This window comes from Pollachius pollachius (assembly GCF_949987615.1).
Source record: "Pollachius pollachius genome assembly, chromosome: 1".
Classification (NCBI taxonomy): domain Eukaryota; kingdom Metazoa; phylum Chordata; class Actinopteri; order Gadiformes; family Gadidae; genus Pollachius; species Pollachius pollachius.
Genome location: NC_136934.1, coordinates 47,393,410 through 47,406,320, shown reverse-complemented (window position 1 = coordinate 47,406,320; position 12,911 = coordinate 47,393,410). Strand labels below are relative to the sequence as shown.

At 50.9% G+C, this 12,911-nt stretch overlaps 1 protein-coding gene across 1 annotated transcript in view; it reads left to right on the top strand.

Moving 5' to 3' along the window:
• cobl (cordon-bleu WH2 repeat protein) overlaps positions 1 to 12,911 on the top strand; it is a 58,356-nt gene that overhangs the window by 22,541 nt on the left and 22,904 nt on the right. The window contains exon 8 of the mRNA XM_079730503.1: positions 3,874 to 4,053. Coding sequence (XP_079586629.1) covers positions 3,874 to 4,053 — 180 coding nt within the window. The remainder of the gene's footprint in view (positions 1 to 3,873; positions 4,054 to 12,911) is intronic.

The window sequence follows — 12,911 nt, the reverse complement described above, 5'->3', positions numbered from 1 at the left end:
CTCGCTCGCTCTCTCTCTCGCTCTCTCTGCCTTGATTGGCCTCTTAAGCCGCACATTGGACCACACAGATGCACACACACACACACACACACACACACACACACACACACACACACACACACACACACACACACACACACACACACACACACACACACACACACACACACACACACACACACACGTGCCTTTATCAATGTCCATTAGGGCCAGTGATAAAAGGTTAGGCCCTCACTGATAATAGCCAAGGTAGAGTAGGTAATCTGATGCCTCTGTCTGCGCTGACATCACTCAACGTGTGTGTGTGTGTGTGTGTGTGTGTGTGTGTGTGTGTGTGTGTGTGTGTGTGTGTGTGTGTGTGTGTGTGTGGTCCCATGCCTCACTGACAGGAACCACCGTGTACACAAAGCCACAAAGCCAATGTGTTCAAAGTATTCTCTGGCTTTTAATTAAAGGAGGCCGGCATCAGGACTTGTTATTCCACTGTGTTCTGGTGGTAAACACATGGCATGAGAAACACGTTTCCTTTGATTTGTTTCCTTTGAGGAAACTCATAGAGTTGTGGATCATATCAGATATCAGATGTGATCCTGTGTTGTCAAGAGTCAATCGGCACAAAGCTTTTCAAGATGCACCAAAATGCTTTTCTTGGTTGGAGAGAAAATGTGGCATTGATTTGACATATTTTTTACTATTCTTTGAGTATTCCTCCAGGAACTGTCCCTGCTCAGCGCGTCTAAGTAGAACACCCTCTGATATTATTTTGTTCTTTCCCTTCACTCGCTCCATCTGGTCTCACAAAATCAGACATAAGATCCATAAGCTGAAGTCTTTAGATACCTAATCTAAAGTCTGATATGAGAGGGAGAGGGAGAGGGAGAGAGAGAGGGAGAGAGAGAGAGAGAGAGAGAGAGACTGCCTGCCCTGGCTAAACTCTCGCAAGGAAGCGAAACACATGAGCACTGTGCAGTGTGAAAAGTTCATCGGCTGGGGCTTGGCTTCAGCCCTAGGACTTCACGCACACACACACACACACACACACACACACACACACACACACACACACACACACACACACACACACACACACACACAAAAGCAGACATGCACACATGCACATACAAATGCCCACAAGCGTACACACTCAAACTAACTAAATACACACACGCACACTCTAAACACACGCGCACACACACAGGACACACAATTGGTTACCGGCTTAAGGCAGTTGGGTCCTGGAGAAGGGCCCTTCTGTGACTCAGCGTTTAGACGTCTGCCGCCTCCTCCTCCTCCTCCTCCTCCCCCTCCCCCCTCTCTCCTCCTCCTCCTCCCTCTCCCCCTCCCCCTCCTCCTTCTCCCCCTCCCCCTTTTCCTCCCCCTTCTCCTCCTCCTCCTTCTCCTCCCTCTTCTCCTCCTCCCGCTCCTCCTTTTCCTCCTCCCCATCCCGCTTATTCTCCTTCTCCTCCTCCTCCTCCCTCTCCCCCTCCTCCTCCTCCCCCTCCCTCTTCTCCTCCTCCTCCCTCTCCCCCTTCTCCTCCTCCCCCTCCCCCTCCTCCTCCTCCTCCTGCTCCTCCTCATTCTCCTCCTCCTCCCTCTCCCCCTCCTCCTCCTCCTCCCCCTCCTCCTTCTCCCCCTCCCCCTTTTCCTCCCCCTTCTCCTCCCTCTTCTCCTCCTCCTCCTCCTCCTCCTCCTTCTCCCCCTCCCCCTTTTCCTCCCCCTTCTCCTCCTCCTCCTTCTCCTCCCTCTTCTCCTCCTCCCGCTCCTCCTTTTCCTCCTCCCCATCCCGCTTATTATCCTTCTCCTTCTCCTCCTCCCTCTCCCCCTCCTCCTCCTCCCCCTCCGTCTTCTCCTCCTCCTCCCCCTCCCTCTTCTCCTCCTCCTCCCTCTCCCCCTTCTCCTCCTCCCTCTCCCCCTTCTCCTCCTCCCTCTCTCCCTCCTCCTCCTCCTCCTCATTCTCCTCCTCCCCCTCCCTCTTCTCCTCCTCCTCCCTCTCCCCCTTCTCCTCCCCCTCCCTCTTCTCCTCCTCCCTCTCCCCTTCTCCTCCTCCCTCTTTCCCTCCTCCTCCTCCTGCTCCTCCTCCTCCTCCTCCCTCTCCCCCATCTCCTCCCTCTCTCCCTCCTCCTCCTCCTGCTCCTCCTCCCCCTCCCCCCCCTCCTCCTCCTCCTGCTCCTCCTCATTCTCCTCCTCCCCCTCCCTCTTCTCCTCCTCCTCCCCCTCCCTCTTCTCCTCCTCCTCCCCCTCCCTCTTCTCCTCCTTCCTCTCTTCCTCCTCCTGCTCCTCCTCCTCCTCCTCCTCCTCCTCCTCCTAATAGTTCCAGCCATCCTCATGGTGCCCAGACTGTGGCCTCCATGTTGCTCTTGGCCTTCCCTTAACCCGGCCGCATGCGTTCCAGCACGTTTGCAGTCCGCTTGTGGGCGACCCTGTCGGGTCTCTCAAGTGGATGGGTTTATTTATTTATTTTTGGGTGGGGGGAATCATAATTTCCCATGATCCTCCTGTCCCGACACATGGGAGAAATATGCTCTCTTGGTCTGTTGCGCCGCTGGTTGCAGGCGCACACCAGGTGGTCGTCCTTGAATCCCTTTTTCTAGGTACTCGGTGGATGAGCGCCACTGCGATCGTAAAAAAACGACTACCCGGAATTACGGCCGGCGTGGACGTCTTGCACGTTGCAGAGCGAAGGGGATATCAAAGCCGAATCTGAATCGCACTCCCCTTCAACCAAGTCCCGCCCTCTTGATATTTAGTCCACAGGGAACTTAGCCATCAGGAAAAACCCAAAGCCCTCCCCACTGAGCGGACTCTGCTCCGCGTCCAATTAATTCTAATGACCTGGACTTTATGTTCCCTCTCGTTTTGCTTTTTTTTTTCTCCTTTCTTTCTTTCTGTTGGTCCCCCTCCTTTCTTCTCCGTCTCTCCTTTTCGCTTTTGGTTTCATGCCGTGTCCAGACATTGTCTGAACGCATCAATTGATCGGCTTTATAAAGCACGGCTCTCCTCCTCTTAGACCGTGCCACTGGGCGCGGGGTGACCGCAAGGTTGAGCTTGTGTCATTTGGAGTCCACCCCCCCACACACACCCTTGTTCTCGCCAAGTGGATTCTCCCTCAACCGTAGCGGGCCAAGCCTTTGGGACAGGGTCCAGACTTTCAGGAATACCTCACACTCGGTGCCGAAGTGCTCTCTTGAAATGCCACTTTGGAGCGACGGTTTTCCAGTAAAGGTTGGGGATCGTCGTTATAGTAACGTAAACATACCGTTTATCGGCATCGACCGATGAGTCTTAACGAGCCCAATCAAAGAGGTGTTACCTTTGGACCATAAGTTGCTTCAAACCTCCAATTTTTATTTTGAATTTAGGTCATTAACATTTACATTCAGGGCATTTAGCAGACGCTTTTGTCGATAGCTACCAACAATAAGTACATTTGTCCGAAGAAGAGAAACAATATATCGCTGTCGGTACAATGAGGATGCTTATAGTGCCTGACCCTAACGAGTCTTGGGTCAACCCATTCCCCGTATACAACGAAGATGGCTAGGATAAGATGCTACACGATGCTAAGTACTATCTTTAAGTGCAAGGACGTACAACATACAATAAGTGCGTACGTCGAGTGCCGGGACGTACAACATAAGTGCACAGAGGGGTGTTGGGGGGTAAGGGGGGGAAGCTCTGCCGAGTCTAGGTGAACTCTCAACAAGTGGGGTCATCCATTGATTCAACCTCGTAAAAAGTCGCAGCCACATTCACGAGCACCCTCTTTTTCAGGGTTCAACAGCAGGGACACAAACCAACCGGTCAGACCCGTGCGTGGTCATGTTTGTCCCGTAACGTGTGTGTCTTCCTCTCCCCCCCCCCCCCCCCCACCAGGGTTTATCCACGGCGTCGGTGGCCTCCGAAGCGCGGCCCAGCACTCTGGGCCAGTCCCAGTCGGCCATGAACCTCTCCAGGACGTCTCCCAAGAGCGATGCCAAGAAACGGAGGGCTCCGGCCCCCCCGCCCACCCCCGCCGTCTCCTCCCTGGGACAGCGCAGCCTGGACGGCTATCAGGTAGAAGGCACAAAACGTACATTTGCCCTGGTGTAGATGACGATGCATGCACAAGAAATGAGGACCGATTAAGGTTGTGCACACGCAGATGTTGCCGTGTGCACATCTGCGTGCGCACGGCAACACGCACGCACGCACACACACACACACACACACACACACACACACACACACACACACACACACACACACACACACACACACACACACACACACACACACACACACAATAAGCCTCTCATTGGTCACTGGGAAGTAGCCATCATAATAAGAGACTCTGGTCTGAGGCATGTGAAGCGTTTAACGGCCTATCAGGGTTAACTGGAGCCATTCGACCGCTGCATCGCATCTGTTTTCCCTCCCTTGTACTGAGCTGACATTCAACACCACTGGGTCAGGCTGACCTGTATCGTCTACACCAGCAGCACTCCAGACGCACTCTCTTTATGGCTCCACAGTGGCATGCTGGGAGATGCTGTTTTGCAACAAAAAAAACAGAAGGCCCTCCTTATTTTCCTCTGAAGTGTGTGCGTGTGTGTGCGTACGCGTGTGTGTGTGCGTGCGTGCGTGCGTGCGTGCGTGCGTTGGCCTGGAGGAGGGAGTATAGTGGATGCAGGTGTTATTGGCGGGGAGAAATCGCTCCCAGCCGGCACGCTGGATTGTTGATTACATAGCTGGTGTCACACCTCCGGTGTCAAAGTGTGTGTCCCCAGCCCTCCGGGAACCTCATGTCGTTTTGTCACAGTGACATTCTGAGAATACTATCAGCCCTTTGTTTGGTTTGGCAAAAATGTGGCACCGTATCTGACTGGCGACGTTTATAATTTATTTATTTCAGTTGGCGGTGTTTAATCCCAGCCTCCCTGTTGTCCCGTGAGCCTGCTTCTCCTGATCCCATTTCTGTTCTGATGATCAGGACTGTTATTATGATCGTATGGCAGTCAGGTTCTGGCCGTCGGCACAGGCCGTAGTTAAAGTAGCCGCGCTCCAGTGTGCGGGATACTCAAAGCTGGGTCAGTGCAATGGGTAATCTGAGGACAATGTGGCTCCCTAATAATAGTCTTCCTAGTCTCTCTCTCTCTCTCTCTCTCTCTCTCTCTCTCTCTCTCTCTCTCTATATCACTCTCTCTCATCTCTCTGCTGCTGCCCCAAAGCTCACTTTGAAGCATGCCTGACTGCACGCACGGCAACATGAAAATCAAAAGGGGGTTACCTTCGGCATAGCCTCTAAAAGCGCACTTTAGATTAATTATTTAAAGTCTGAGGGCAGACCAGCTCAAATCAGAGTGATTGAGGGCAGACCAACTAAAATCTTGTTGAATGGGGTAGTTCACTTGAATTCGCTTCATATTCGTGTCGACCAATCACGTCGCGGGATGCGGTGATCTATAAGTACGTAATTGGCTAATGGGGAACGCAAACTCAGCCAGCACTACTCAACTTGAACCGCTAAAACAATCTGTTCAGATACCCAGCGTTTTGCAGAAGAAGTGTCTGTAAAGCTTTCAAATCGACACCGTGCATACCGGCCACTGTAGAAATACAATCATAGAAATCCCATTGGAAAGCTTCCTCCACGCTGCAGAACCAAACCCGTCATCCCCGTGTCCCAGGGGCATGTGGTTGGTGGAGCCACCTGTGGGGTGACTGCCGCGTCAGAGCCTGACGTCAGACTCTCTCCAGCGGCTCCTCTCGGTCCAGGAGGTTTACACGCGTGACACAGGGCGATTAGCGACGCCAGAACTGGCGAGCAGATTGCACAGGGTCACAGGCTGGCCAAAGGTTCATTTTATGCTGGCTCGTGTCCTAAGCCTGCAGCCGGGGAAGAGGCTCCAGCAGCTTTCATGCAGTGCCTTTCAGCACACCAACGTGTGTGTGTGTGTGTGTGTGTGTGTGTGTGTGTGTGTGTGTGTGTGTGTGTGTGTGTGTGTGTGTGTGTGTGTGTGTGTGTGTGTGGACTGAAGGCCTGGCTAAAAATGCCTATGTACACATCTATGTACATAGACACATACACACACACTAAATGTCCACACACAACGTACATGCACACACACACGCACACACACAATGTACAAACAGACACACAATGTAGACACACACACAAAGATACACATTGTATACAGACACACGTGCAGGCACCCACAATGTAAACACACACACGCACGCACGCACGCACGCACGCACGCACACACAACTCGCACAAACACACACACACACGCGCCCTACCCGTACCCGCACCCACAGGGAAGAAAGAGCCGGCACACAAAAGCCACGCCGGCCCCGCATGGGTCCGACATCAGAGCGGCCCCTGCTACCCGCACGACCTACCGCCTCTGGAGTGTGAAGGGAAGATTAGAAGCACGCCGCCCGGGTCGTCTGAGGACAGCCCCTCACGGTGACTGCACTCATTACCGAGCTACGCCCCCCCCACCGCGGCCCCCCCCGCCACCGTAGGGCTGACTGTAGTTGGGAGCCCTCCTGACTGAGCGACGGCCGTCGCTAATGGGCGCTGACAACATTATGGGGGAAAAATTACACTGATAAGATTGGCGTAATGAAGCATTTGCGTTTAGATGTCGTGTGTGTGTGTGTGTGTGTGTGTGTGTGTGTGTGTGTGTGTGTGTGTGTCTGTCTATGTACATGATATGTGTGTGTGTCGGGCTGTCTGTGTGTCTGTCTATGTACATTATATGTGTGTGTGTGTCTATGAGCATTCGCTGTGTCTGTCTCTGTACATTCTGTCTGTGTGTGTGTGTGTGTCTGTCTATGTACATTATATGTGTGTGTGTCTATGAGCATTCGCTGTGTCTGTCTATGTACATTCTGTGTGTGTGTGTGTGCGTGCGTGTGTGTGTCTGTCTATGTACATGATATGTGTGTGTGTCGGGCTGTCTGTGTGTCTGTCTATGTACATTATATGTGTGTGTGTGTCTATGAGCATTCGCTGTGTCTGTCTCTGTACATTCTGTCTGTGTGTGTGTGTGTGTGTCTGTCTATGTACATTATATGTGTGTGTGTCTATGAGCATTCGCTGTGTCTGTCTATGTACATTCTGTGTGTGTGTGTGTGTGTGCGTGCGTGTGTGTGTCTGTCTATGTACATGATATGTGTGTGTGTCGGGGTGTCTGTGTGTCTATGTACATTATATGTGTGTGTGTCTATGAGCATTCGCTGTGTCTGTCTATGTACATTCTGTGTGTGTGTGTGTGTGTTTGTGCGTGCGTGTGTTTGTGTGTGTGCGCGCGCTCGCTTGTGAATGCTCTCTCGCAGTAGAAGGGCGTTAACCCGCGGTTTCGCTCGTCGAGTGCAGAGCGAGAGGCAGACATGGTACGGCGTGTACTACGGCTGACGTCATGCGGTGAACCGCGGTGGTGACTCCGCGCTGCGCTCCTCAAGACTTCCACGGCCGACTGAAGCCCGGAGCCCGACTCGGAGAGGCGGCACTCTGACCTGATGTGGGCGGAGGGATCAGGCTTTTCACTGTGATCACCGCCGACTGAAGTCACACGCTGTTGGAAACATCAAATTGGGGTTTCTGTAGCGACCCCACCGCGACCCCGGCCACTTTCCAACCGTGGTGAGGAACGCGTCTTGTGGAGGAGCATAGGCTTATTGATGATCTACTTCATTTGCTTTTCTTATGATCTGACAGATGACTGATTCCTACTGGAAGAATAATTTATACTCTGCAAGGAGGAATGTTAAATGGAAGCTCCCCTTGAGTGGAAGTTCTGGATTATGGATTTTTTGGGGATCTCGTTTTAATTCAATTTGCTCTCAAAAATAAAGAAATCTAATCTTGGGTCTGTTCTCGTTAGGAATGCCCCGGAGTTAATTATGTTTGGGAACATCAAGTTCGGAGAAACAAAACACTTTTCCTCCCTTGCTTTCCTTCTGAAAGGATCGTAATCTGTTATTGTGGTTTTGGAGGGGAACCAGGTTTCCACGGCTCTGCGACTCTCAGATTGATGTGCAGAGAGACTCTGATCTTTCTGCTCCACTGCACTGTAATAGAACATGTACACAAGTGTGTGTGTGTGCGGGCGTCTGTGTGTGTATGTTTGTGTATCGGTGATGAAATGCAATGCTGTATGGCGAGGGCACGACAGACACACAAGGCAGGAGACGTGCAGAATGAGAAGGGGCAGCTGGTCTTCTGAGAGAGTGAGAGCGAGAGAGCGCGAGGGAGTGAAAAAGTCTTGCAGAAATGAAGGTAACATTAACTATGTATAATCTAAAGGGTCGTATTCCCCAGACTCAGATGGGCGTGATAATGCGTTTGGCATGCTCTCGGCACCTATTCACCGTAAGAGGACTCGGTTCACCCAGGGACAAGAAGGAGGGCTGTGCGAGGTTGGTGTTGGGGGTGGGGGCGGTGGCGTATCTCTACTCCCTCCCGCTAAACCTGTGATCCTTTAATGAAGGCTTGCACAGTAGGCTTAGGAGCAGAACGACTGCCATTCGGAACACAAACAAAGGAGAGAGAGCGGTTAGGAGAGAGAGGTTAGGGGAGAGAGAGAGAGAGAGAGTGAGAAAGAGAGAGGTTAGGAGAGAGAGAGAGAGAGAGGTTAGGAGAGAGAGAGAGAGTGAGAGAGAGAGAGGTTAGGAGAGAGAGAGAGAGAGGTTAGGAGAGAGAGAGGGAGAGGTTAGGAGAGAGAGAGAGAGAGAGGTTAGGAGAGAGAGAGAGAGAGGTTAGGAGAGAGAGAGAGAGAGGTTAGGAGAGAGAGAGAGAGAGATGGAGAGCGAGAGAGAGAGAGAGAGAGAGAGGTTGGGAGTTTAGAACCGGATTCAGTGTTCGAAACTGGTTTGAAGCTATGGAGACCGCCGGAGATGCACTCGGATTTGAAATGAGTGGGGAATCATGCCCGTCATGTCATGGCCGGGGCACTACAGGAATCGGGATGATTTCTGTAAATGATTTAAACTTGCTGTACGATGTGACAACGTCAACGTTAATGTGCACATGATAAACATGACTGTAGCTCAATCGGGAAACACAAGTTCCCCTTATTTCCCCCAGACGGCCACATTAGCATCCACTAAGAGGTTCCAGAGGTAGGATTCACGTCGTCTTTTCTTCCCCACCTCCACCGCTCTTCCTCCTTCTCTGGGTCCATCTTTTATTGATAAAAAGGTTTCTATAAAGGAACGATGTGTTTTTGAACTTGCGTATCCTTGCCAAACACGAGCTGGGGGGGAGTGAGGTGCTGCAGGAGGAGGAGGAGGAGGAGGAGGAGGAGGAACAAAGGCATGGAGAGTGAACCCCTCTCCTCCCCTCCCCGTGAAAGAGAGAGTGAAATAAAAGTCAGAATAAAAAATGAGAAAGCGAATAAACCCCAGAGAGGTTGATGTATAAAATATATTAAGCTCGGAAGGAGAACCGGGGATGGGGCGTCGGTTATCTGACAACAAGTGAAGCATGAGGGGGAGCTGAATATTTCATGACTCGCTCGAGTTGGATTGCCACAAACGAGCAGCAGCAGAGACATCCTCATCAGTTTATACAACTTTTAGATCGAAAAAGTTGAAGGGAATAAAAACAACCAAAACCGGCAGTGCCAGCGGCGACAGAAGTGGCGAGAAGTGGGAAGAAGTGAAGAAGTGGCGAGCTACGGCGAGCGGCTCCACACTGATGAATGTTTGCGTTCGCCTGCTGCTGCAGTGCTTACATCTCCCCTCCATTTGCATTGAAGCCCGTAATAATAATTGTTTTTCGCTCAATAGTTTCCTGTTTCCGCCCAATAGTTGCTTTTGTTGTCGCAGCTTGCGTCCCAGAACCATGGCTTTTGCGCGCGCGCGCGCGCGCGTGTGTGCATGCGTGCGTGTTTGTGTGTTTGTGCGCTCTTGATATAAACCCCGAGCTACATCGCCCATGGCGGTAACGTGCACTGCGCACTCTGCCCGTGGGCCGGAGATTGATAGAGCTGGCTCGTACTCTTCTGTCACACGGCATTGTATAGAATATAGAATAATGTGACAGCAGAGGAGGCCCCGTCCCACACCATCCATCACTGTCGTGATTACCTCCAGCAGGAGACGCCAGGTTCCATCCGTCCCAGTGCACCGCCCTGGCACACTGGCCCCCGCTGGGTCCTAGAGCACACCACGTTGAGCGTTCCCATTTGGGTGGTTCCTGGGTGTGCTGTTTTTAAGTTCATAAGTTCAAGGCGCTTTATTTATGTCTGTTGTGTCTTCGTGTTTAGTGCTGGCTCTCGGGGATGGGGCTGTTCCAATCGTCATACTGATCGCCTGACTCGAGTGCGGTCAGGGTTTGCGATCGTTGAGCCGATAGAGCTGATGCAAAGTAGTCAGCCAAACTTTGTACAGTTGCACACTGACGGTTCCATTCAATCGTTTACCAGGGATCACTCAAGTGTGACGATTTTTTACGAGTCGCCCGAGCAATAGATTGGTGTCCAACGGGACATGCAGATGCCAATCGCCGTCCGGTCTTTTTTATCATTTTGATTCGTGAATTGAGGGAAAGCCAGTCGAGTGAGCTACGCCAGAGCCAACAGAAAGGGGAGGAGGGAAGAGGTACACCGCGAGTGTCACCGATGAGACGATAGCAGCAGCAGCTCCACAGGGACGGGAGTGTTTACGGGGATAGAGCCGCATCCGTCTCCTTCTCCTCCTCCCCCCCCCTCTCCCCAGCTCGCTGAGAACAAAACACAGTGTTCGTGATCAGCCCTGGAACACAGACAAGAGGAGGCCCCTGTCTGCCAAAACAAACACACAAGCCCTTTCCTTGAAACCCAACCCTCGGTGCGGCTCCCGGTATAGCGCTCTGCGGAGACACTTTCACTTGATAACGCCGTTGCTACTGTGTTAAAGAACCCGGGGCGCCGGCGTGCAGTGTCTGCGGATCAACTGTGCATCAGTGGGTCTTCACGCGGTCCTAACGCAAAGCAGATCAGCCGTTTCCCGGGCGATGGGAGTATGTTCGCTTAAACCGCTGTCTGATGGGAGGATCTGGTGGAAAATACATTTGTTACCGATTCAAAGTGACGAAATACGCTGCGATGGCGACTGATGAATCGATGTGGGTTGAATGAACAGTTTTCTCTGCCATGTGGCTGGTGGGTACGTTTTTATTTGAGCTATGCCGGGGGAATACGTTTTGTCAAGTCATGATTAATTAAAAGAAGGGACTATCAATTATATTGGGCCAAAACGATTCGTTCACCGGGACACAATGAAACACGATAAAACATAAACATAAAAAAAGTTTTAAATTTTAAGTGTGCCATAATACCTTAATTCTGTCCAGGCATGGCAAGTTACACGTTTAAAAATGGGGCAATTCACTGTTGTCAGCGCCAGCTGAGCACAGACGAGCACAGAAGTACAACTCAAAACAACACCCTGTCAAAACAAAGCCGCTTTACGTGAGCTATTATGTTCCTATAAAAAGAACGCAACCGTCACCGTCTTCATTACACCGAAGCAGAGCTCAGACACCGCATGAGCAGTCAATCAGCGTGCTGCGCCCGCAGAACAATGAAGAACACTGAAGACTCGATCTCGTGATGCGTTGACCTCACGTTCAGGGGGCCAGGGATAGGGGTCGACCACTCTGCCCTTAATTACAGCAGGAGAAGAATGTTCTTTGCACTTGAAGCTGTCAAAACAGCTCGCGCCTCAAACCAGTCACAGCCGTTCCGTCGAAGGCCCTGGGCACTTTGAAAGTGTGCATTTTGTGTGTTCCATATCAATCATCCCCGTGCAACTTCTTCCCAGCAATTACGTCCTGGAAAAACTGAAAGATTTAAGGCGTTAGGTGCGATGTGTTGTTTCATGATTTCTTTCGCTGGTGAAAAGTTTTCCTTTCTCTGTTTTACTTCTAAGAGAAATTCATTTGGGAACTTCCTCCTGCAACCAGGATGTGGCAAAACATCTAATTTGACGATGTGGTGAATGGGTTAACAATCAATTAAATCAAGTGTTGACCAAATGTTTTATCTGAGATGAATGTGGTAATCGCAAAGAAGGTTCTCTTTGGCGCCATATATGGCATACACACGAACGCGCACACGCACACATGAGCGAGTTGAAGAATGAGTCTGTTGCGTGATCTCAGCCACCCTCTCTGGGTGTGGGACCTGAGCTGGGTGATGGACAAGAAGCCATGAATGCATAGCAGTAGCGGTGCAAACCATCACATTACATTCATAATACAAAGGCAACGACCTCTATCAGTTGGCCATAGGCTCAATCTCAATCATCATTGACTGAGATAGACTGAGAAGTCTTTGTGTGACTTTGAGATTGCCACTTTAAATTAATTTTGATTCAAAGTTGATCTAGCTTCAACCTGAAAAGGTATGGCTTGAATGCAACCTTATTTGTTTTTTTTCTATTGTAAGTTTGGTGTTTGACAGGCTTTTTGGCTCGACTGTGATGCATTCCAGTTAAAAGAACAAGCTAACCGACCATTTAAAAAAATGAGCACCATTTAAAAATGAGCCAGTTTAATACTCAATACTTAAAACATCATGGACACCACGCTGGATCATTATTAACAGAAAAGTGAACATGCTGATGTCAGCATAATATCACAGTAATCGTAGGCAAAGCACTCGATGAAGACAACAGGGTTTCCTGCCAAGACTGGCTTAGTGGGTCTGGGAGTTCTCGTCTGCCCCTACCGTTGTCCTTATTTAGCCGAAACAGACGCATTTGTACCAACAGTGCATCTGTTCACACTTTATCACAGAAACAGTGTGTGTAGTGTACTCTCACACACTCATGGTAGACATTGAATGCCCTCCATCCGTCTCTTCGATGCACGCACGCACGCACGCACACATACACACACAGACACAGACTCTCTATACACACACTCTATACACATACTA